This window comes from Pristiophorus japonicus, chromosome 9 (assembly GCF_044704955.1).
Source record: "Pristiophorus japonicus isolate sPriJap1 chromosome 9, sPriJap1.hap1, whole genome shotgun sequence".
Classification (NCBI taxonomy): Eukaryota; Metazoa; Chordata; class Chondrichthyes; family Pristiophoridae; genus Pristiophorus; species Pristiophorus japonicus.
In genome coordinates, this window is record NC_091985.1 from 142,926,787 (window position 1) to 142,953,289 (window position 26,503).

The 26,503-nt window shown below is 44.0% G+C and overlaps 1 protein-coding gene across 2 annotated transcripts in view; it reads left to right on the forward strand.

Annotated features, from left to right (window-relative positions):
* The window catches only part of ralgapa2 (Ral GTPase activating protein catalytic subunit alpha 2), a 468,335-nt gene that overhangs the window by 29,022 nt on the left and 412,810 nt on the right, over positions 1-26,503 (forward strand). For both annotated transcript variants that reach the window (XM_070889893.1, XM_070889894.1), the window contains 2 exons: positions 6,175-6,268; positions 8,313-8,498. In XM_070889893.1, coding sequence (XP_070745994.1) covers positions 6,175-6,268; positions 8,313-8,498 — 280 coding nt within the window. The remainder of the gene's footprint in view (positions 1-6,174; positions 6,269-8,312; positions 8,499-26,503) is intronic.

Consider the following 26,503-nt stretch of genomic DNA (forward strand, 5'->3'; position numbering starts at 1 on the left):
AGAGGGAAATAAAATGGAGGCAGAAGCAAAATATAGAAAGAAGAATAGTAAAAGTGGAGGGCAGAGAAACCCAAGGCAAAAAACAAAAAGGGCCATGTTACAGCAAAATTCTAAAGGGGCAAAGTGTGTTAAAAAGACAAGCCTGAAGGCTCTGTGTCTCAATGCAAGGAATATTCAGAATAAGGTGGACGAATTAACTGCGCAGACAGCAGTTAACGGATATGATGTAATTGGCATCACGGAGACATGGCTCCAGGGTGACCAAGGCTGGGAACTCAACATCCAGGGGTATTCAACATTTCGGAACGATAGGCAGAGAGGAAAAGGAGTCAGAGTGGCGTTGCTGGTTAAAGAGGAAATTAATGCAATAGTAAGGCGGGACATTAGCCTGGATGATGTGGAATCGGTATGGGTGGAGCTGCGGAATACCAAAGGGCAGAAAACGCTAGTGGGAGTTGTGTACAGACCACCAAACAGTAATAGTAAGGTTGGGGACAACATCAAACAAGAAATAAGGGATGTGTGCAATAAAGGTACAGCAGTTATCATGGGTGACTTTAATCTACATATTGATTGGGCTAACCAAACTGGTAGCAATGCGGTGGAGGAGGATTTCCTGGAGTGTATTAGGGATGGTTTTCTAGACCAATATGTCGAGGAACCAACTACAGGGCTGGCCATCCTAGACTGGATGATGTGTAATGAGAAAGGACTAATTAGCAATCTTGTTGTGCGAGGCCCGTTTGGGAAGAGTGACCATAATATGGTAGAATTCTTTATTAAGATGGAGAGTGACACAGTTAATTCGGAAACTAGGGTCCTGAACTTAAGGAAAGGTAACTTCGACGGTATGAGGCGTGAATTGGCTAGAATAGACTGGCAAAGGCTACTTAAAGGGTTGACGGTGGATAAGCAATGGCAAACATTTAAAGATCACATGGATGAACTTCAGCAATTGTACATCCTGTCTGGAGTAAAAATAAAACGAGAAAGTTGGCTCAACCGTGGCTAACGAGAGAAATTAAAGATTATGTTAAAACCAAGGAAGAGGCATATAAATTGTCTTGAAAAAGCAACAAACCTGAGGACTGGGAGAAATTTAGAATTCAACAGAGGAGGACTAAGGGTTTAATTAAGAGGGGGAAAATAGAGTACGAGAGGAAGCTTGCAGGGAACATAAAAACTGACTGCAAAAGCTTCTATAAATATGTGAAGAGAAAAAGATTAGTGAAGACAAACGTAGGTCCCTTGCAGTCGGATTCAGGTGAATTTTTAATGGGAAACAAAGAAATAGCAGACTGTTAGCGTTAGTGTTTTCTTAGAAGAATCACTCAACACTCAGAGTCGGTTCCAATGCTGATGCAGCTTTTATTACGCTCAGCGGGGAGGAAAAACTCAGGACCGTATCCAGGTTTCTCTCCACAGAACAAAGGGTTACATGCACCTTTATATGTTTCACAACAGTTACAAAACAGTTTACTACAGCTACACAGCCCATCACGGCTGGACACAAGCCAATCACAACGATTATAGATTACATATAGGTTCTTTTAACCCAATAGAATTCCCCTAGTATCCAGGGAACCATATGTTCGGTTATTGTCAGCTTGGGCTGATCGATGACTTTATAGGTTCTCTCCCTAGTTCTTTCATCTGGGAGAAATAATTGGTTTATAACCTTGTTTACAGGAGATGGTTTCCCTCTTATCTTTCTTCCTGGGGAATTAATTGGTTTATGACCTTGTTCACAGGAGATGGTTTCCTTCTTATCTCTGTCTTCCCGCATCCCAGGCATTCCTACAGTGGGCCTCACAGGGTTATTGCTTGGTCATTGAACGTTCAACAGTTCACAGCTTGACTACCTGATTTCCCATCATGCCTGGGCAGCCATTTTATGTGTGTGTCCATTTTAAGCTTATGTGAGTTTTGATGTTATCTAGCAGGTGCCTAATGCCTAGTATTCTGGTATATTCTAAAGGTGCCTACCTCCTACAACACAGACCAATTGAACAAATACTTCGGTTGTGTCTTCACGAAGGAAGACACAAATAACCTTCCGAATGTACTAGGTGACAGTGGGTCGATAGAAGGAGGAACTGAAGGATATCCTTATTAGGCGGGAAATTGTGTTAGGGAAATTGATGGGACTAAAAGCCAATAAATCCCCAGGGCCTGATGGTCTGCATCCCAGAGTACTTAAGGAAGTGGCCCTAGAAATAGTAGATGCATTGGTGTCATTTTCCAAAATTCCGTGGACTCTGGATCAGTATCTATGAATTGGAGGGTAGCTAATGTAACCCTACTTTTAAAAAAAAAAAAGGAGGGAGAGAGAAAACAGGGAATTATAGACCGGTTAGCCTGACATCGGTGGTGGGGAAAATGCTGGAATCAATTATTAAAGATGTAATAGCAGTGCATTTGGAAAGCAGTGACGGGATCAATCCAAGACAGCATGGATTTATGAAAGGGAAATCATGCTTGACAAATCTTCTAGAGTATTTTGAGGATGTAACCAGTAGAGTGGATAAGGGAGAACCAGTGGATGTGGTGTATTTGGACTTTCAAAGGGCTTTTGACAAGGTCCCACACAAGAGACTACTGTGCAAAATTAAGGCACATGGTATTGGGGGTAATGTATTGACGAGAATAGAGAACTGGTTGGCAGACAGGAAGCAAAGAGTGGGAATCAGCGGGTCCTCTTCAGAATGGCAGGCAGTGACTAATGGGGTGCCGCAAGGTTCAGTGCTGGGATCCCAGCTATTTACAATATACATTAGACGAAGGAATTGAATGTAATATCTCCAAGTTTGCAGATGACACCAAGCTGGGTGGCAGTGTGAATTGTGAGGAGGATACTAAGAGGCTGCAGGGTGACTTGGACAAGTTAGGGGAATGGGCAAATGCATGGCAGATGTACTATAATGTGGATAAATGTGAGGTTATCCACTTTGGTGGCAAAAACAGGAAGGCAGATTATTATCTGAATGGTGACAGATTAGTAAAAGGGGAGGTGCAACGAGACCTGGGTGTAATGGTACATCAGTCATTGAAGGTAGGCATGCAGGTACATCAGGCAGTAAAGAAAGCAAATGACATGCTGGCCTTCATAGCGAGAGGATTTGAGTATAAGAGCAGGGAGGTCTTGCTGCAGTTGGTACAGGGCATTGGTGAGACCACACCTTGAGTATTGTGTGCAGTTTTGGTCTCCTAATCTGAGCAAGGAAGTGCTTGCTATTGAGGGAGTGCAGCGAAGGTTCACCAGACTAATTCCCAGGATGGCAGGACTGACATGTGAAGAAGGACTGGATCGACTAGGCTTATACTTACTGGAATTTAGAAGAATGAGAGGGGATCTCATAGAAACATGTAAAATGATGACAGGACTGGACAGGTTAAATGCATGAAGAATGTTCCAGGTGTTGGGGAAGTCCAGAACCAGGGGTCACAATCTAAGGATAAAGGGTAAGCCATATAGGACCGAGATGAGGTGAAACTTTTTCACCCAGAGAGTGGTGAACCTGTGGAATTCTCTACCACAGAAAGTTGTTGAGTCCAGTTCGTTGGATATATTCAAGAGGGAGTTAGCTGTGGTCCTTACAGCTAAGAGGATCAGGAGGTACAGAGAGAAGGCGGGAGTGGAGTACTGAAGTTGCATGATCAGCCATGATCATATTGAATGGCGGTGCAGGCTCGAAGGGCCGAATGGCCTGCTCCTGCATCTATTTTCTATGTTTCTATGCCCTCTAGTTCTAATCTCCCCCATCAGTGGAAACATCCTCTCTGCATCCACCTTGTCAAGTCCCCAAAAAGTTCTTTGGGTGGAACTTTTATGTGACCTCTGCTGGTGTCCAGCTCCTGCCTTCCGCCCTCAATCACAGTAACGAGTGCCTCCACTTCATCCTGTAAGAAATTCTTGGTCCTTGCGCCGCGTTGCATCTTGTATTGCAGCAGCTCCGATTTTTCCAATGAGAATGAAATGTTCTCACACACAACTGGCTCTATACAAATGGCCGATTGCAGACTGGGAGCTGTACTGCACATGCGCGCCCTTAGGAATTTATGCAAAAACGTCCTTTTTTTCCATGCATGCGCAGAAGGATCGGCATCGTTATTTCGGCGCAGACAATTGGCTCCACCCCTCCGAGGCTACAGGACAGGCTGTGCGGCGCCAATTTTGAAAAATGGAGCGGGGAAACTTGGCACATTTATTTTTGGAGTAGTTCTTGAGTAGAAAAACGGGCATAACTCTGGCAATATGCCAAAAACTGGCTTTGGGCAAAATTGGGCCCAATGTCTGTGGCCTGAGTCAGCCTCTTCGATTATTGATCTCGGTGTTCATGGATGATGAGTGTGGTAGCTCTGTCAGTGCACTCTCTCTATACTCAACAACTAATTAAACACTGGTGTCTATTGCATTATAATTAATGTAGTTCTCACAGCAGAACCTAAGATGATTGAGGTTCCCTTAAAAAAAAATTCAGAATTGCACATCCATCATTTCTTTTCCTGCCAAAAATTAGGTCCATCGTGCACGTGCATCACACCCATGATTCCAGCACTACATGTACATCATACAACATGGACTACAGTTACATCTGCATCTCCGGACCTGATTATTGGTACAAAAACAATGGGAAATTTGTCTTTTTTTTCCTCTTTATTTTTTTAAGGTGGAAGATGATTTTTACTGATTTGCTACTTGAAAAAATGTGGTAATTTATTGGTGAAAATTGCTAAAAAAACTGATTTTAATGAGCCTTAAGCATTAACAGACGAGTTGATCATGATTTATTTCTCTAGCTCTCTGGATGCTTCATGCTTTGACAGGTGTGATTATGAACATATGTTAGGTACAAGACTTTTTAATTATGTGTTTTAAATTGTTACAACATGGAGTTGATATTCTGTGTCAAGTTCAGTTCCCCTCTGCTTCCTGCCCTTGCACTCCAATAAGACACAGGATAGTATCTGAAATTACCGAATCAACCTCAGCATGTGCATATTTAGGGAACTTCTCCACAGGTAGTAGTTGAGCTTATAGAAAATCAGATCATTGTTCTGGGAACAGTTTGCAGTCATAAATGGAATGTCATGTCAAGCACAGCTTCAGTTTAGCAGCAGAAAGCTTTCCTCAAAGCAGTCCCATTACTTCTGTTGGGAAATAATTATTGATTTGAAAGCTCCATTGGTTATATTCATTATATAATAAATTATTCATTATAATGTATAATTATCCTGCTACCATAAATGTGTTCTCCAATTTACGTGAGCAGTATCAACAACTTGCATTTATAGGACGCCTTTAACATAGGAAGTGTCCCAAGACATTTATATGGGGAAATCTTACTAGCATGTTTTATTTTTAATTGCAAATTCCAAAGAAAAGTTTAAATCATTATCCATTGCTTTTTATGGTAAAAAATATTTTTGTTTTTTTCTTATTTAAATACTCATAGATTCAAGTTTTGGAGGACCATGTATAGTATTTCAATATTTAGTTTATTCACTTGTCTGATTTGTTCCTTCTTCTCGGTAAACACATGAACAGCTTTATTATAATAAGCTGTTATTGTCCCATATGACTAATGAAATATTCAGAGATTTTGAAGATTCCAGAATTTATGGATCTTTTGGCCACTCGAGTGTCAGAAAGTACCATCCTCAATGTTAAAGTCATGTAATACAGTCAGCAATCCTAGTAAACAAACTGCAGAGACACTTGTACATTCCAACTGGGCTCTGTTCCACAGTATGTAGCTTTACAAATGTTGGGATGGCCACATGTTCCCACATTCCATCACTGCATGTCAACTTTCAGGGTGTTTTCAAGTTGTTTTTTTTGACTTGGCAAAACTCCTATTGCTCCCAATGCAAGTGTTATGAAAAGACAAGATAACTTATTTCTACCTGGAAAATTTATGTGTAGGGGTACTGCAGCCTTTGAGTCATTGTCTGCCCAACAAAATATCATTAACTTTTTAAACATTAATACTCCTGTGTGAATGTTTAAATGTGCATCTTTATGCAGCACATTAATGTTGTCGCTTTTATGACTATTATAATGAATCTGTTCTGTACAAGCATTGCAAAGTAAAATTAGGAGGAAAAATCTGTTAAAGCCCATTCATAGTATGCTAATACAACATAAATACTTCACTTGCTTTTTTGTTGCAGATCATGATACGTAGGAGCAGTAGCCCTGGTGACCTAGAAAGTAATGCAGATTCACTTCAGTCATCTCAAGGAAGATACAGATTGAGAAATAAGAGTGAGTCCTGAACTCATAATATTTTGGTCCATCAGGCTAATCGTGTGATTTTGAATCTTTTTACTTGCTGGGATTGAGGCAGATCATCAGTTGTAATCCTCTCTCCCTCCCAACAGGAGAGAATCAATTCCATTAAAATTATTTGCATCAACTATGTTATTTCCATGCTCCACCTTTAGACCTATCCTTGGACTTAAATTCCCATTCTCCTGCTTTATCTGGGGTGATGGCTGTCCTTAGATCAACTGAAGTATGATCGGCATTTCATCTATCAGGAACTTTTCTGTTCAGATTTGTTCTGTTATTATGTTGCTTTTCAGATTTAAATTGTGGACTTCCTACTCTTATCACTCCATGTAAGGGAATTTGTTGATTTATCAAATTTGCAATGGCTTTTCCATCCTCTGTGATGACTTATTTCCAACTTTAAAACAAAACCCAGGTCAGTTTAAAAAAAAAAGGCAGCATTGTTCTGGAGTTATGCTGATGGATTAATGGCAAAATCTCCTGCTCGGCACAATCATGCCACCAGGATTGGACCATTTGTTGCCTGTCTTGGATAGGCAGGCAAATTGACCATGAATCCAAGATGTTTTGATATGGTTGCTTTTGCTTATTTAGACAATCCTGGATTTCATCCATCTCTTGGACTTTCAGGTGTTCTAAATAAGAACAGCAGTAAGCCATACGGCCCCTCGAGCCAGCTCCGCCATTCAATAAGATCATGGCTGATCTGATCATGGACTCATCTCCACCTCCCTGCCTGCTCCCTATAACCCCTTATCCCTTTATCATTTAAGAAACTCTCTATTTCCGTCTAAAATGTATTCAATGTCCCAGCTTCCACAGCTCTCTGAGGCAGCAAATTCCACAGATTTACAACCCTCAGAGAAGAAATTTCTCCTCATCTCGGTTTTAAATGGGCAGCCCCTTATTCTAAGATCATGTCCTCCTAGTTCTAATCTCCCCCATCAGTGGAAACATCCTCTCTTAATCTTTTACGTTTCGATAAGATCACCTCTCATTCTTCTGAATTCCAATGAGTAGAGGCGCAGCCTACTCAACCTTTCCTCATAAGTCAACCCCCTCATCTCCGGAATCAACCTAGTGAACCTTCTCTGAACTGCCTCCAAAGCAAGTATATCCTTTTGTAAATATGGAAACCAAAACTGCAAGCAGTATTCCAGGTATTCTGTGCCTTGCTGATGTCCATGGTGCTTAAGGGTGTCCTGTGGAGTTCTTTGCTCTTGCGGCTTTTAGCATCTATTGTGCCAGAGTTCTTCTTATTGCTGGACTGTGTATTCAATTCCCTTCTCAGCCATTTTAGATTTCCATGTTTAATGTTGCTTCTTAGTTAGTGCTCTTTCAACAAGAGTTATGGATCATCATGGGCTCCAGGGCTATCCTATATTTCCCTACAGTGCAAAACAATAATTTTTTCATCATGTGAGAGGATAGAGTAGCTCTGCCAACCAGTAGTGTTACTAAAGTTACTGTAAAGACAAGAAGGAAGTAACAATATTTAACAGTCATACAAATAGCTAGACAGTAGGGAAGGGGGAATTAGAAATACATCATGCAGGTAGGGGGACATAAGATAGGTGCTAGAGGGCTCTAGGAGCTTTCGAGGAACATGAAGATTGCTGGTCAGCACAATGGACTGTAAATACTGAGGTGTTCGAGCATTAATGTCAAGCTAATTTTTTTCAAACTGCATTTTGTTACATTTGCAGTTGTGTATGGAATTATCTGATTTTCTTCCTAATTTGCTCTATTTTGTAATTGTGATATGTGAATCAATGCGGTAATCATGTGATAGGGAACAGTATAAATATTTCAAAAGATTAAATGTGCGTAAACCAATTTTCAGTTTGAAATGCTTCGCTAAGCAAAGATTTTCAAATATGAAGCGTCGAACATGAAAAATTATATTAAATGATTTGTATTTTAAAACATTACATGGATTTTATCTGACTTTAGAGGGAATAATCAACATTCTGCATATGTAAAAAATAACTAACTTATTTTTTCTGCTATCACTTAGGTGAGAGTATTAGTAGTGAAACTTCCAATGGTTTTAGTAGTTTCAATGAAACGGAGATATCCTTAACTCAGTGGAAGACATTTGATGAAGGATCAGAAGTCGGTGTGCTAACTGATGTCGCTATTGATGCAAATACAACGCAGAACTGGCAGAGGCTAAGTTCTTCTAATGCTACCATTCTTACAGGTAGGGGTATAGTTGGGCAGAATTAGCGATTTAACCTGCCTTTGTTTACATATTCTTTCAATATAGATTTGTTTATGCATTAGAAACTTAAACTTTCTGTAACCTGTGGAAATCTTGGGGCATTCATTTCATATTTAAACAAGATGTTTTGATTGTTATGGAAAAAGCTATAAACATAGACATTGAAAATAAAAGTAAAGAGGGAATGATGAATCTATATAACACCTTAGTTCGGCCACTGATGGAGTAATATTTACAGTTTTGGGAACCCCATTATTAGAAAGAATATAAGATCCATAGAAAAGTTGTATTGTAGATTTACTAGGATGACAACAGGCATGGGAGGAAATAGCTTTGATGAAATTAAAAAATAAGCTTAGAGAACATTAAAGGGGGATCTAATAGAAATGTTCAAAAATGTTCAAGTATTTGAGAGAGTAAATATTGAAAGGTTATTGCGACTGATTGGTGAATCAAGAACACTAATTTAGGATTAGTGCTAGTGGCATAATGGGGGTTGTTGGAAGAATTTTTTTTTCAGCTTTATTAGAATATGGAATACATTAATGACAGTGACAACATTGAAGAAGTAATTAAAAAAAACAATTGAAGTGAAATATTAAAGGTTAGAGGGATGGAGCATGAAAATTGGATTAAGTTTGACAGCTTTGAAATAGTAATAGCAACAATGCAGAAAATGATGGTCTGAGTGGCATTTTTCTGCAGAAATTTCTAAGATTCTACAATTGTTACTAATATATTTTAGATTGAATTCAGTTTTGATGTATTATTGCTATATTGGAGGAGAATTTTTCCAACAATTATTTATATCCCCTTTGGTTTCCTTCCTTCCTCCAATGCTGGCTTCCTTTTTCTGAAAGAAGGATGATCTGGACTGCCAAGCAGCCTCTGTTTTGTCAAATGCAAGACCTAGTGAATGTCCATGGAAATAATAGTTATAAATAAATGAAAGAATTATAATAGTTAAAAGCAAAGAAAAAATACACTGCTTAGAGAAGCTTATTTTCTGTGGTAAAACTAGCCACAGTGCATTTCGCTTTGAGTTCAACGTTATAGTCTATTTACTCTACAACAACATGCATTTATATAGCACCTTTAATGTAGAAAAAGATCGCAAGGTTCTTCACCGAGGCAGAGGGATAATAGACACCGAGTCAAAGGAAAAGAGATTAGGGGTTGGTCAGAGAGGTGGGGGATGAGGAAAGATTTCGGGAGGGAATTCCAGAGAGTGGTACCATGGCGGCTGAAGACGCAGTTGCCAATGTGGGGCAAAGGGAAGGGATGTGGTAAGGTTAAAAGAGATTATAGAGATGGGGAAGGATGAGACCATGGAGAAATGTAAACAACAATGTAAGTTCAAAAGGACAAGTGTAATGGGCAAGTTTCACTTTATTTGGAATAGGATAAGGGTAACAGTTTTGGATAAGAGTTTGGCAACGATGAGAGGCTGACCAGGACTGTACTAGAGTAATTGAGTCTGGAGATGACAAAGACATAAATTAGAGTTTCAGAAGCAGATCGGCTAAGGTATGGACAGAGGCAAGCAATGTTATGGAAAAAGAAATGGTCAGTCTTTGTGATAGAGAAGATACGAGGCCAGAAGCTTAGCTCGGTTTGAACAATCTGGTTCCGAGACAGTCGCCAGGGAGACGACAGAGAGTCGGTAGTTGAGCGTATGAAGTTTGTGTGGGCTGAAGATGATCTTCCCAGTGCGGTGGAAACATAGAGCTAGGTGTCATTGGTATACATTTGGAAGTTCAACCTATAGCTTTGGATGATGTTGCTAAGGGGCAGCATATAAATAAATGTAATCGGCCCTCTCCTCTGTCGAAACCACTTACTACATCAGAATTATTCGATGGATCCAAGGTAACACCGACTTGTTTCCTCCAATACTGAGCATCTTTTTAAACCCCCACCACCCTCACTGCCCACAACAAGTGCAGGGAGCCCATGGACTTCTTTGTCACTAAGATTGAGACGATCTGTTCAGCTGCTTCTGGTGCTACTTCCCCCGACCTAGCCCTGATCCTGTGCCTTTGTTACCTTCTCTTCTACCACCCCAGATGCCCTCTCCGAGTTCATCATGCCCATGAGACACATTACCTGTTCCATGATTTCATTGAATGGCGAACAGACTCGAGGGGCTGAATGGCTTACTCCTATTTCGATGTTGCTTTGATATCATTTCTACTAAACGGCTGACCACTCATCATCTCTTCGTGGTCCCCATTCTAGCTGACATTGTAAATGGTACCTTCTCCACAGGTACTGCCCCACTCTCTTTCTTTCAAACTGCCATCATTCTTCTCATTACAAAACTCACCCTGAATTCCTTTGTTCTTGCAAGCTGCCGATCTATGTCTAACCTCCTTTTTCTCCATAGTGCTTGAATTTGAATTTGTTATTGCCAACAAATCTATGCCTCCATGTTTGAATCTCTCCAATCAGGTTTCTGCCCCATCACAGGACTGAAACGGTCCTAATCATAATCAAATGACATCCTCTGTGACTGACAATGCTGCATGGTCCGCCTCAACCTTTCTTCAGCCTTTGACATGGTCGACCACACTATCTTCCTTTAACGTCTCTCCACCAAAACTCTCTCTTGCCTATCTGATCGTAGCTAGAGCATCTTCACCAATGGCTTCTCTTTCCACCCTGAACCTCTGAAGTCCCCCAAGTGTCTATCCTTGCCCCCGCCCCCCCTCCTCTTGCTCATCTACATGTTGCCCATTATGTTATGCTCTACTTCGCTACCAACTTTCTCAACCACTCCACTACCATTGTGCTGTCAGACTGCTTGTCTGACCTCCAGTCTTCCTCTAGTTAAACTTTGAAAACATCAAATGAATCGTCTTCAGCCTCTGTCACAAACTCTCTTCCACTGATTCCATCCTAAATCATGCTCAGGTTGAACCAGATTTTTTTGTGACCCAGATGTTCTATTCGACCCCGAGCTGAGCCTCCGACCTCAAATCCTCCCCATCACAACTACCTACTTCCACCTCTGTAACATCGCCCACTCTGTCCTTGCCTCAGCCTGTCTACTGCTGAAATTCTCAACCATGTCTTTGTCACCCTGTCCAGTGTTGACAATTCCAACACTCGCCTGGCTGGCCTCCCATCCTCAATGCTTTCTAAATTTCAGCTCAAAACTCTGCTGCACGTGTCCTGCAGCCTGGCCAATCAATTTTTCTCACTCTAACCAAGGAATTCTGAATGCAATTGTGGTACCCCAACACTGTATTGGCTGAGAATGCCTAACCTAGCACAGGCTAGATACCAAATCTGTCACTTAATGCTCAGATGCTTCAGTACCATATCAGCTGTTGCCTTTATGGGATCTTTTGGAATAAAAATCCATGGCGTATTGTAATGTGTCCAGAATGTAACCAATCTTCATATGGTGGATGCCTATTTTTGCAGTGTTCGATTAAATCACTCGTGGAATATTTTATGTATCCCGTGGAAGATCACTTAGGCTTGAAGTTACATTGTGTGAAGATGAACCTTAGTATTAAATGAAAAAAAAAATTTTTTCATTCATTCACAGGATGTGAGCGTCGCTGGCAAGGCCAGCATTAATTGCCCATCGCTAATTGCCTTCGAGAAGGTGATGGTGAGCCACCTTCTTGAATTGCTGTAGCCTGTGTGATGAAGGTACTCCCACACTGCTGTTGGGTAGAGAATTGCAGGATTTTGACCCAGTGACCATGAAGGAATGGCGATATATTTCCACGTCAGGAAGGTGTGTGACTTGGAAGGGAACTTGGAGGTGGTGGTGTTCCCATTCGCTTACTGCCCTTGTCCTTCTAGGTGATAGAGGTCGAGTGTTTGGGAGGTGCTGTCAAAGAAGCCTTGGTGAGTTGCTGCAGTGAATCTTGTAGATGGTACACACTACAGCCACAGTGCACCAGTGGCGGTGGGAGTGAATGCTTAAGATGGTGGATGGGATGCCAATGAAGCAGGCTGCTTTATCCTGGATGATGTCGAGCTTCATGACTGTTGTTGGAGCTGCATTTATCCAGGCAAGTGGAGATTATTCCATCACACTCCTGACTTGTGCCTTGTAGTTGATAGATAGGCTTTGGGGAGTCAGACGGTCAGTCACTCGCCGCAGAATACCCAGCCTCTGACCTGTTCTTGTAGCTACAGTATTTATGTGGCTGCTCCAGTTAACTTTCTGGTTAATTGTGATCCCCAGGATGTTGATGGTGAGGGATTCGACAATGTTGAATGTCAAGGGGAGGTGGTTAAACCATCTCTTGTTGGAGATGGTCATATCCTGGTGCTTGTTTGGTAGCAAGAATGCTACTTGCTACTTATCAGCCTAGCCTGAATGTTGTCCAGGCCTTACTGCATTTGGCACGGACTGCTTCATTATCTGAGGAGTTGCGAATAGAACTGAACACTGCAATCGTCAGCGAACATTCCCACTTCTGACGTTATGATGGAGGGAAGGTCATTGATGAAGCAGCTGAAGATGGTTGGGCCTAGGACACTGCCCTGAGGAACTCCTGCAGCAGTGTCCTGGGGCTGTGATGATTGACCTCCAAAAACTACAACATCTTTCTTTGTGCTAGGTATGACTCCAGCCAGTGAAACGTTTTCCCCCTGATCCCCATTGACTTCAATTTTGCTAGGACTGCTTGGTGCCACACTCATTTGAAATGCGCTAGGTGCTGCTCTTGGTATGCTCTTCTACACTCCTCATTGAATTAGGGTTGGTCCCCTGGCTTGATGGTAATGGTAAAGTGAGGTATATGCCAGACCATCAGGTGACAGATTGGGGTGGAATACAATTCTGCTGTTGCTGATGGTCCACAGTGCCTCGTGAATTCCCAGTTTTAAGCTGCTAGATCTCCTCTTTAACACTGGTAATGCCACAGAACATGGTGGAGGATGTCCTCAGTGTGAAGATGGGACTTCATCTTGACAAGGATTGTGCAGTGGTCACTCCTACCAATATTGTCATGGACAAATACACCTGCGACAGGCAGATTAATGAGGACGAGGTCGCGTGTGTTTTTCCCTCGTGTTGGTTCTCTCATCACCTGCTGCAGGCCCATTAGGCCAGCTATATGTTGTTCAGGGTTCGGCCAGTAATGATACCAAGCCAACCAGTGTACACTCTGTGCCCTTGCTATCCTCTTTGTGCTTCTTCCAAGTGGTGTTCAACATGGAGGAGTACTGATTCATCAGCTGAGGGGGGAGCGGTAGGTGGTAATCAGCAGGAGGTTTCCTTGCCCATGCTTGACCTGAAACCATGAAACTTCATGGGGTCTGAAGTCAATATTGAAGACTCCCAGGGTCAGTCCCTCCTGACTGTATGTATACCTCTGGTGGGTCTGCCCTGCTGGTGGGAAAGGATGGTGATGGAGGAATTTGAGATGTTGATTCGAGTCAGGCTGTTGCTTGACGAGTGTGTGGGACAGCTCTCCCAAATTTCGCATGTCCCCAGATGTTAGTGAGAAGGACTTTGCAGGGTCGACTGGACTGGGTGTGTCTTTATCGTGTCCGAATCCAAAGCTTAGGTCGATATTGGGCGGTCCGGTTTTATTGATATTGTACCTTATCGCAGTGGTTTGATAAAACTGAGTGACTTGCTAGGCCATTTTTATTCCAGATTTATTTAATTAACTGAATTTAAATTCCTCAGCTGCTGTGGTGTCTCCGGATCATTAGTCCAGCCTCTGGATTACTAGTCCAGTAACACAACCACCATTATACTGTACCCTCATAATTCCTGCTATTTTAACAGAGGGATTAATCCCAGTAAGCATTTATACCTTATCTTGATTTTGTAGCTGTTTGGGGAAGCATCACTCGGGACACTGAACCTAGGAACTATCAAAGATTAGCGGCCTCTTTTCAGAGGCACTCTTTTAATAGATAGGGTTCACCCAATGTGAGATTTCTATTCCACACATTTCATAGCCTCCAAAAATGCAAGCAGACTCCACATGTATGTTGGATCTCAAGGTCCTAAGCCAATTCTCAAAATAGAAGCATTTCAGAATTGTCATACTATCGAAGATTATCCAGATAGTGTAGCCAGGGAACTGGTCAATTGCCATCGAGCTAAAAATGGATATTACGGGCCAAAATGGCCCATATTTTTAAAGGCCTTTCTGACTGGGAGTAGGCGGATGGTGCGACCCATCTGCAATTGCCACTGGGCCGGGGGCGGCGGAACAAAGTTTCCGTCATGCCCCATGTTTCCACCCCGCCCGGCGCTCTGACTCGTTGTCGGCCACGCGCCGACCCCTTTTCTGCCCCGTGGGGGAAATTGCCCTGCGCGAGCGCGGGTACCACCAGTCGGTGCCACTGACTGCTTCACGAGGTGGGAGGCTGCCAGTGGCTGGATGGTGTGTCTGCCCGTAAAGGGGAGGGTGCACTGTGGCAGCCGCCATTTTGCAGTCGGCCCGACAATGGGGGCCGCTGGTCCGCCAACAGGCAGCCCGGTACCCCCTCTTGTGTGCCGGGCCGTTGGCCCGGTTGAACCCGTCCCTAATGGCCCAATGGGCGCCAAGGAACCTTCACTAGGCCTCACAGCATCCCTCCTTTTTAAGTGAAGTGGAGGGATGTTGGTACACATCAGTGCTGCGCTCCCGACGCAAACCTGCCTCAAACAGCGCCCCAAAGCGCTGGGAGACGGTGACAAAGTTAAAGATCCGAATTTCCCTCTGACTCCTGCCGGGCGGTAATAATTCAAAGGGGCGGAGGGCAATTTCCCCCCCCTAACATTTTTCCATATTGGAATGCCATCAACAGTTTCTTCGGGGTTCAGGTTCAAGGGACAAAGTTATCAGTACAAAATGCTTCCAGATAGCCTAACCTCAGCAGTCAGTTAGGGGGTGCGCACATGGTCTCCACTCCACTGTTAACTATTGGGAAGGCTATTGCATTTGATTTGTGTTGAAGTACAATGACCTCCTTAAACTACTATACCTTCTTAAAACACCATGTCTATTATGACAGAATTTTGTCTGTGTTCTCAATATGAGATTTCTGCAGAACCTATAAAGCTAGGCTATACTTTTGCAGTGTACAGGGGGATGCACATTATGTCAAGAATAAAGATCACCCTACCAGTAGGCACACTATTGTATTTCACTGGCGTGATGACATCTGATCCTTACTGGTACTACTTTTGTATCTTGGAATAAGGAAAAAGAATACATAAAACCTAGGTGACTAAATGAGTTACATGCACCAATATTATAGCACCTCATGATTTCACTAATGCTTAGTACTGCAATCAACTTAAGGGAGAAATAGTCTCGGGATACTACTGTTTTGAATGATTTCCGAGTGAACTTATCCATTAGCTGAGGCATACAGATTAGGATGACTGTAGCTTTAATTCCAGGGCTCTGCTGAGTTTGCTGATTTCAATTGGAGCAATGCTAAGGGTGCTACAATTAGCCTCAATGTTCCTGGGTGTGTGTGCATGCGTGTCTGCGTCTACTTGTGGATCTTACCATTGCATTCTCCTACCTGTTTTTGTGTTAGTGCTGGCCAGATCTGTGTGTGACCGTCTTCCCTTCTGTATCTTTATCTTAAATTTCCTTCCCATCTCTACTGTTTTGCTTATCTCTGTTTATCTCCTGTTTTAATTGTTCCTCTACTCCTTCTCTCAGTTTCTCTCTCTTTCTCTTTCTCATGTTTTTCCCTCTCTTTATCTGTCCCCCAATTCCCTTTCTCTACTCTTCTACTTCTCTTGCACTCTTTCTCTTTTCCTTCTGTTCTTTTAGGTGAGGGTTGGCAGGTGGCGTAGGGGCCTGGTCTGAGCTGCAGGTCGTCTTTCCACTTGTGGCTAGCTTTCAGGTTACAGGCGGGAGAAGAGTTCTAAGTTGTAGGCAGGGTAATAGATTTGGCTGGTGAAACTGGCAGGTATGCAGGCTGGTATTCTGAAGGGAGCGGGATGGGATTGGATCAGGGCAAAAGTGTGTAGCATGGTGGGACATAATATCACAAAGTTGCCTTCCTTGGCGATGCAAATTGAGAACTGGAAGTATTTAAAAGTCATCTTATGGACCTGCATTTTCTGCTTCTGCGCTAGCCAGCTCACGATTTTCTGTTCATTCACTTTAATGGGGGGGAAATTGCAGCCTGCAAAGCGTAGAATTGGAAAACTCAGTGCATGGCAAATATATTGGAAACTTAAACCCGTGAAAATGCTTGGATAATTTTAGTCCACGGCCACAAAATCAAATTACTTGTCAATTTTCCACAGTATAGTAAAAAAACATTTGGGAATCAACTTTTTGATCTTCAAATTCCAAGTCCTTTCCTAATTCCAATCAGAATGGGTAAAATAAATATATGCCTCTAGATATCTTGAGCAAATTTTGAAAACATTCTGTTGTGTTTATACAAACACACTGTCGGAGGAAGTAGGTCCGCACCAAGTGTCTTCGTTTTTGTTATGGTAAAATCTTGTATTAATGTCAAATTATTTTTGACCCTTTTCTGTGTAAAATGAGCATTGATCTTAAAAGGGCTCCTTGGCACAAGATTTTTCAAAATGAAATTTTCAATGGAAAGCCATCCTAAATACGGGAACGATAGCATAGCGGTTAAGTTACAGGACGGGTAATCCAGAGGCCTGGACTAATAATACGGAGACGTGTGTTCAAATCCCACCACGGCAGCTAGGCAATTTAAATTCAGTTAATGAAATAAATCCGCAACAAAAATCTAGTGTCAGTGGGCCCAAGTTTCCGATGCTGGAGAAAACGGCGCACCTCCGAGATTTACGTGACCTGCCTGGGATAAAAAGCGCGCCCGAATCCTACCGAGGAATTCTCCGGTCTTCCTGGAGCGCGGCCTGGCGCAGCGGAGTCTCCCTGGAGCGGAGCAAGCTGATCGCAGCCAGCAGGGGGGCGGGGCTAGGGATCAGCGTTCTTCTGAGTGCCGGCAGCGTTGCGCAGGCGCGTTGGAACATGCGCGCCTGCGCAATGGCTCAGGAGGGCGTTTTTCCCCCCAGTCTGTATTTGGGTACTGGGGAGGGATGGGGAAGCGTGGGAAGGGGGCACTGGGGAGGTGATCGGTGGGGGAGAAGCATGGGAAGGGATGGAGGAGCGTGGATTGGGGGGCACTCAATCATTGAAGGGCCGGAGGAGAGAGCAGGAGGTGCCTCCGTCCAGCCTCTTCCCCCCCCCACCCCCACACTGCATTCACCCCCCCCCCGCAACCATACCGCACACACCCCCACCCCTCACTATCAAATATAGAGAGAGACACCTTCCCTTCACATAAAGGTAGGACTTCTATTTTTTTTTTATTGATTGGTTGCTTATTACTTTGGTCTTGGTGCTTTAGGTGCAGGGTTCCTTCTATTTTTTTATTAATTAATTGCTTATTACTTTTTGTGCTTTGTAAATGTACTGCTTTGTATTGTGCTTACTGCTTTAAATGAACTTTGCTTCTTTAATGTTGTTAAGGTATTTATGGAAAATCCTCAAACTTCCCACCCCCCCCCCGGTTGTGATGTTGATGTGTCCTTTGTGTTTAATGCTTCCCACTCCCCGTCTCTGGCTGTGCTCGCACTAAACTTAACTCTAGGTAAGATTTTTTCAGAACTTACAAAAGTGGACACTGAGTCCATTCTAAGTTAGTTTAGAGTAAGTTTTCGCTGCCGAAACTTGCAAAACAGGCCTAAATGACTGGACACACCCCCTTTTGAAAAGAAATACCTGAACTAAAATGAACCTAAACTAACTCACTAGAACTGGAGCAAACTAAGTGCTGAGAATTGCGATTTCTAAGATACTCCAAACTAAACTAAACAAGAAAATTGGAGCAACTCCACTTGAAACTTGGGCCCAGTAATAGTGACCATGGGTTCAATTTTGGCCAGGAGTTGCTCCGTTTTTTTTTTGGAGTAACTTGATTTTTCTGGCGTATCTTAAAAATCCCCATTTTGCGCATTCAATTTGTGCCAGTGTAAGTGAGTTAGTTACAATTTTTTTAGTTTAGTTTTTCTCAAAAGGGGGTGTTACCAGCCACCTATGCCAGTTTTGGTCATTTAGGCCACTTTGACCAGCTAATAGTTACTCCAAATCTATTTAGACCAGCGTATGTGGCCACTTCAGAAAACCCTTGCGGAGAGTTAAGAAATCAGCGCAGGTGGGCACATCAGAGGCCATTCGGCCTGGGATAGGGGCGGGAAGGGAAGCGGAGAGGACCTGCACCTAAAGCATCAAGACTTAAAAAGCACTAAACAAAGAAAGTAATAAGCATTCAATAACAAATAAAAAAAAATAGAAGTAAGTTCTACCTTCATCTGAAAACTCGGCCTTGGAAGGCAGTGGGCCGGCCGGTGCGGGAGGCCACTCAGCCTGGGAGAGGTGCGGGACGACAATGTACCGGGTGACCACTCGACCAGGGTTAGGGGCGGAAACAATTGAACTGCCGACATCGGAGCGCTGCAGCTGCAAGAAGCGGCTGCAGGAAGCAAACTCACCGGACAGGCTGCAGCAAGCAAACGGCAAAACACAAGCAGCTACGATTCCTTTTAAAAATGGCCGATTGCCAAATTTCGCCGCTACTACGCATGCGTGGACATCGCGACCCAACTCCAATGCGCATGTGCCGACGTCCCGGCACTCTTTTCAGCGCAGGACGCTGGCTCCGCCCCCGACTCGACTGGCCGCGCTGCGCGACGACCGAGCAGACACTGGACAGTGGCCAAAGTGGGGAGGAAATTTTTCGGCGCACTTCTGAACAGAGAAAAGTGGCGCGCGCATCTCCGGTAAGTGCGCCGAAAAAAGGGGTGGGCCAAAATTAAGCCCATACAAACTACTGGGCTGTCGTAAAATCCCATCTGGTTCACTAATGTCCTTCAGGGAAGGAAATCTGTCATCCTTACCTGGTCTACCTATATGTGACTGCAGACCCACAGCAATGTGGTTGACTATTAACTGGCCTCAGAAATGGCCTAGCAAATCAATTAGTTGTAACAAACCACTACGAAAAACAATAAGAAGAATAAAACTAGACAGACCACCCGGCATCAACCTCTGCACCGGCTTCGGACATGGCAATGGCACACTCAGCCCAGTCGACGTTACACAGTTCTCCTCACTAACATTTAGGGACTCATGCCAAAGTTGGAAGAGCTGTCCACAGGCTAGTCAAGCAACAGCCTGCCATAGTCATACTCACAGAATCATACCTGTCAGACAATGTCCCAGATACCTCCATCACCATCCCTGGGTATGTCCTGTCCCACTGGCAGGACAGATCCACCCGAGGTGGCGGCACAGTGGTATACAGTCGGGAGGGAGTGGCCCTGGAAGTTCACAACATTGACTCCAGACTCCATGAGGTCCCATGGCTTCAAGTCCAGCATGGGCAAGGAAACCTCCAGCTGATTACCACCTTCCTCACCTGATGAATCAGTACTCCTCCATGTTGAACACCACGTGGAAGAAGCACTGAGGGTAGCAAGGGCACAAAATTTACTCTGGGTGGGGGACTTCAATGTCCATTACCAAGAATGGCTCAGTAGCACCACTACTGACCGAGCCGACCGAGTCCTGAAGGACATAGCTGCCAGACTGGGCCTGTGAAAGGTAGTGAGAGAACCAACACAAGGGAAAAACCTACTTGACCTAGTCCTCCCCAATCTTACCTGTCGCAGATGCATCTGTCCATGACAGCATTGGTAGCAGTGATCACTGCACAGTCCTTGTGCATACGAAGTCCTGTCTTCACACTGAAGACACCTTCGTTGTGTGGCACTACCACCGTGCTAAATTGGATAGATTCAGAACAGACCTAGCAGCTCAAAACCGGGCATCCAAGAGGCGCTGTGGGGCATCAGCAGCAGCAGCATTGTATTCCACCACAATCTGTAATCTCATGGCTCGGCATGTCCCTCTACCATTATCACCAAGCCAGAGACCAACCCTGCTTCAATGAGGAGTGCAGAAAAGCATGTCAGGAACAGCACCAGGTATACCTAAAAATGAGGTATCAAGCTGGGGAAGCTGCAACATAGGACGACATGCAGGTTAAGCAGCGGAAACAGCATGTTACTAACGGAGCTAAACAATCCCACAATGAACGGATCAGATCAAAGCTCTGCAGTCCTGCCACATCCAGTCGTCCATGGTGGTGGACAATTAAACAACTAACAGGAGGAGGAGACTCCATGAATATTCCCATCCTCAGTGATGGCGGAGACCAGCATGCAAGTGCCAAAGACAAGGCTGAAGCGTTTGCAGCCAGCCAGAAGTGCCATGTGGATGATCCATATCGGCCTCCTCCTGAGGTCCTCACCATCACAGAAGCCAATTCAATTCACTCCACGTGATATCAAGAAACTCAGAGCAAAGGCTATGGGACCCGACAACATCCCGGCTGTCGTGCTGAAGACTTGTGGTCCAGAAATAGCCACATCTCTAGCCAAGCTCTTCCAGTAAAGCTATGACACTGGCATCTACCGACAATGTGGAAAACTGCCCAGTTCTGTCCTGTCCACAAAATGCAGGACAAATCTAAACTGGCCAATTATCGGCCCATCAATCTACATCAGCAAAGTGATGGAAGGTGTCATCGACAGTGCTATCAAGTGGCACTTACTCACCAATAACCTGTTCAACGATGCTCAGTTTGGGTTCTGCCAGACCTCATTACAGCTTTGGTCCAAACATGGACAAAAGAGCTGAATTCCAAAGGTGAGGTGAGAGTGACTGTCCTTGACATCAAGGCAGCATTTGATCAAGTGTGGCATCAAGGAGCCCTAGTAATATTGAAGGGAATGAGAATCGGGGAAAACTCTTCACTGGCTGGAGTCATATTTAGCACAAAGGAAGATGGTTGTGGTTGTTGGAAGTCAATCATCACAGCCCCAGGTCATTGCTGCAGGAGTTCATCAGAATGGTGTCCTTGGTTCAACCATCTTCAGCTGCTTCATCAATGACCTTTTGCATCCATCATAAGGCCAGAAGTGGGGATGTTTGCTGATAATTGCACACTGTTCAGTGCCATTTGCAAATCCTTAGAAAATGAAGCAGTCCATACCCCCATGCAGCAAGACCTGGACGACATTCAAGCTTGGGCTAATAAGTGGTGAGTAACAGTCACGCCTCAAAAATGCCAGGCAATGACTATTTCTAGCAAGCAAGAGTCTAACCACATCCCCATGATATTCAACAGCATTACCATCACTGAATCTCTCTACCATCACCATCCTGGGGGTCACCATTGACCAGAAACTTAACTGGACTGGCCACACAAATACTGTGGCAACAAGAGCAGGTCAAAGGTTGGGTATTCTTTGGCAAGTGTCTCACCTCCCGACTTCCCAAAGCCTTTCCACCATCTACAAGGTACAAGTCAGGAGTGTGATGGATTACTCTGCACTTGCCTGGATGAGTGCAGCTCCACCAACACGCAAGAAACTCAACATCATCCAGGCCAAAGCAGCCCGCTTGATTGGCACCCCATCAACCACCTTCAACCTTCACTCCCTCCAGTACAGTGCACCGTGGCTGCAGTGTGTACCATCTATAAGATTTACTGCAGCAACTCGCCGCAGCTTCTTTGGTCAAACCTATGACCTTTACCACCTAGAAGGACAAGGGCAGCAGGTGCATGGGAGCCCCACCACCTCCAAGTTCCTCTCCAAATTATGCACCATTCTGACTTGGAAGCATATCGCCGTTCCTTCATTATCGCTGGGTTAAAATCCTGGAACTCCCTCCCTATAAGCACTGTGGGAGTATCTTCACCACAAGCACTGCAGTGGTTCAAGAAGGCGGCTTACCATCACCTTCTCGAGGGCAATTGGTGATGGACAATAAATGCTGGTCTTGCCAGCGATGCCCAGAATGAATTAAAAAAAAAAAGAATACTCCAGGGAAAGTTTTTTTTTAAAAAGAATACGTTTTTGTATAAAGAGAAGATAAAATCCATAGGCCAGTGTTGCTTTCAAGCCTTAAATGGCTGTCCTATATACAGGGATTATTGTGACCACTAGCCTATTTCTGCTCTTCTTATTGGACCACTGCAGTACACAGATGATTTGGGATACTTTGTGAGCACTGGATGCTGAGTTCAAGTTTCAGCTCTGAACCGATAATATTTTATTGATTGATATGCCATCCTACCACTGAGCAGTCCTTTTAGACTCTGCTTAACAAAATATAATCTATAGTTGGACAGCAGCATGTGATGAAAAGAGAAGATTTTTTTCTTTTTTAAACCAGAGTTGATAGGATCTGCATACTTTATAATGTACCAAGTCTTGCCGACAGTACGCAAGCATTTCCTGTAAATGTAATTTTACTTCTTGTAACACTTTTTGGGCAAACTTTCTGTAACCCTTCCATCAACCTTAATCATAGTCACGTTTATTATAATTAGCCCAAATTAAATTGACTAGACCATACCTAACTCTGTCATTCTTCCCATGTGATTGACTGCCTGCTTTCTCCTCCCAACCCTGAATAAGACTGCAGAGAAGTAAGTTAAACTGAATGGAAAAATTGAACAAGTTAGATGCCAATGTAGCAAATTTTAAGCTATCATTCCAACAATTAGGATAAATTACACTTTTTTCCTCCTGCACTTGGTTTGCTTTCTTACAGATATAAAATTATCATAAAATGTTAATTATTTCAGTTCCCTCTGCTCGAGAACATATCAGTTCCAAAGTCTTCAGCTACTTAATTGACCCATCAATCAAAGTGAGAGTTCTCACCTATAACCTGAACTATAAATAAAACAAATATTGTTACAATGCAGTGTAATTATTACCTTCTAGCCTTGAAAGGACATACAATATATTCTGATTTACATGGGACAATGTCCTGTTCTCACAAGCAGCACATGTTATAATTTATCATTAGCAGCGTCACAGGTCATCACTGGTAGTATAAAACTTTATATACAGCATTCATTTTTATTCATCCTACTTCTCTGTCATGCTTCAAGTATTCCACTGAACTTTCAAGCAGTCATACTTGAAACAAAAGTAGAAAGACAAAAAGAAGTTCTCTCTGAGCATAAAATATGGAGTCAGGATGTCTGCATCTTCTTAATTCACATCCTTATGAATCCACCGTTTGCTTAACAGCATTAGACTTTGTGATCTTAAAGGGACTTGCACCTATGTTCTAGCAGGTGAAGCACATTGTGCTAGATTTTACACTTTTGTGCAGATCGTCCAAAAATGGGCGGTATTTCCGGCGTGGGCAGTAAAAATGGGTTTTCAGATCACCAGCTTGTCGCCCATTCCCAAAAGCCCCTAGTCTCCAATTTTGAAATTGGGCGTTACCGCGAGCGATGTGAAATGGGCGTTAGTGTTAAATCTCTCTGACTGTCTGCCGTAAAGTGTCGCCGTGCTTAGCAACGGCATGCCAACGTTCGATTCCCACGATTCAGGAGATTAAGGGTCATCATGACACGTGCAGAAGAGGAGACAGAGAGAGAGGGACTGAAAGCGTGTGTGGCTGTGGTGTGTGCTTGTTTGCCTGTTGTGGAAGGCACGAGGGAGATTCACCAGCAGCAAAAAGCCTACTAAGCACCAAGAACATAGTTGGAACTGAGTTTTTGTCCAACAAATAATATATAACATGGAAGGGATGGAGGAGGCCCTGGAGCTGGTAGCCAGGAACACTGGTGACAGGGCTCCCAGTGGTCTCGGAGCGCGGCACTGCACCCCAAGGTGCCGCACCCCCATTGCCCACAACACGAGAGCCAGGAGCAACTGTTCTCTCCTGTATCTGTCCAAGCAGTAGTTCGGCCGTCATCCCCCTCCCTAAATGAAGCATCGCCTGAGGAGCTCCTCGGCCAGGTGGCTTGGAGTCAGGAGGGGAAGGAGAAGCCGGGGGGGGAGGGGGGGGGTTGGTTTTTACAGAAATACTTACGATTTCAGAGAAATGTTCGGTTTAAATGTTTTTTATTTAACAAAACCTTGTTGTGCATTGGCTCAGATAGCTGCACTGTTACACGCTAGTGATTCCTTAACGTCAAAGGGTATAATTACACTTAACTTCAATCAACATAAACTTTAACTTGCACCAAGGTGGTGCCCATCATTGATGTATGACCTGCGCTGCCAGCAGTGTGTCAGCTTTGTAAATACCACCAACGTTCTTTCAGGCAAAGCGCTCATTTATGAGCTCCTGATGTAAGAGTCTTGCAGCTATCATGCCACCACGGGCCCTTTCATGCGGTCTATAGAGGGACGGGGCATGGCTTCAGCATCAGCCTGATTGGGCCGATATCAGCATCCACCTCCTCGTCCTCCTCTTCCTCTCTCTGCTGAGGTAGACTGTCAGACTCTCTGGCAATTTTTGTCCCCTCCTAATAGCCAAGTTGTGCAGCATGGAGCACACCACCACGAATTGAGCTACCTGCTCAGGGTGATATTGGAGCTCGCCTCCTGAGTGGTCCAGGCAACTAAAGCGCTGCTTAAGCACTCCAATGGTTTTCTCGACGATATTGCAAGTGGCTCTGTGGCTCTCGATGTATCGCTTCTCGGCTTCGGTGTGGGTGTCATGCAAAGGGGTCATCAGCCAGGTGACGAGGCCATATCCTTTGTCACCAAGCATCCAGCATTGACCTTGTGGCTGATTGTTAAACAAGTCAGGTAAAGTGTTCACATGCAGGATGTGAGCATCATGGATGCTGCCCGGAAATTGAGCATTCACTGCCAGTATAATTTGCTGGTGGTTGACGATGAGTTGTACATTCAGGGAGTGGAATCCCTTGTGGTTCCTGAAAACCTCTGCATCCTGAAAAGGTGCCAGCATCGCGATGTGCATACAGTCTATTGCCCCCTGCACCTTGGAGAAGTTAGCAATTCGGTAGAATCCTAAAGCCCTCTCAGTCTGAGCCTCCCTAGTCTTGGGAAGGTGATAAATTCCATCCTGCGGCGTACGGGGCTTCAGTGACCTGTCTAATGCAGCAATGTGTGGCATGCTGAGACAGACCGCAAATGTCACCAGCTGAGGCCTAAAAAGAACCAGATACGTAGAACGACAGTGCCGTGGTAACTTTGACCTCAACAGACATTGCAGTACTGATGGTGCTGGCAGGCTGCAGCTCTCCCCTTATGAGCTGGCATACCTCAGTGATAACCTCTTTGTGGAAGGGCAAGTTGAGATAAGACTGCTCCTCCCTGTACTTGCAGGGGGTGTAATGTCTGGTCCTTCTCATCAGTCTGGCACTTCTTACATTGGGCACATAATACTGTGGAGTTGTACCTTCTGCCATCTCGAGTCTGCAGCATGTAATTGGTCATCAAGAGAGGGTGAGAAAGGACAGGCCCCATTGCAATAGCTGTTTTCCACCGATTGGTCACAAAGAATGAATGTCCCGATGAAGACACTTATTAAATTCCAATCGTTCACAGTATGATAAAGATGTTTGTTCAGATGTTCACATTACCTCCAAAGATCTCCAGAGTATATCCGAACTTCCTCGAGATTGAAGCAGAGCAGCCTTTTAAATGATGCGACATGTAATTTAGAACATGGCGTCCATACCGCTGTGATTCGTTCAGAACAATCCACTTTTTCTGGGCGGTTTTTTGGGCGAGCGATATTGTGGGTGAGATGTGTGCAAAGTGGTGAAATTGATGCTGGCCTATCTCCTGGGTGTTGGTTTCGGCAAATGTGATCTTTACGATAAAATAAAGTGGGCGGTCGGTATTATTGAATCTCGGCGCTAATTACATGCGGAAAGTAACGCTCAGCGATAAGTGTCCAAAAAATGGGCGTCAGTTTCCATTTTGTGGCTAAATGGGCGATATCTGGGTGTTATGTCATTTCAGCGTTAAAATGGATGTTAATTGGGCGTTATGCATGCAAAACATAGTAAACATAGGAAATAGGTGCAGGAGTAGGCCATTCGGCCCTTCGAGCCTGCACCACCATTCAATATGATCATGGCTGATCATGCACTTCAGTACCCCATTCTTGCTTTCTCTCCATACCCCTTGATCCCTTTAGCCATAAGGG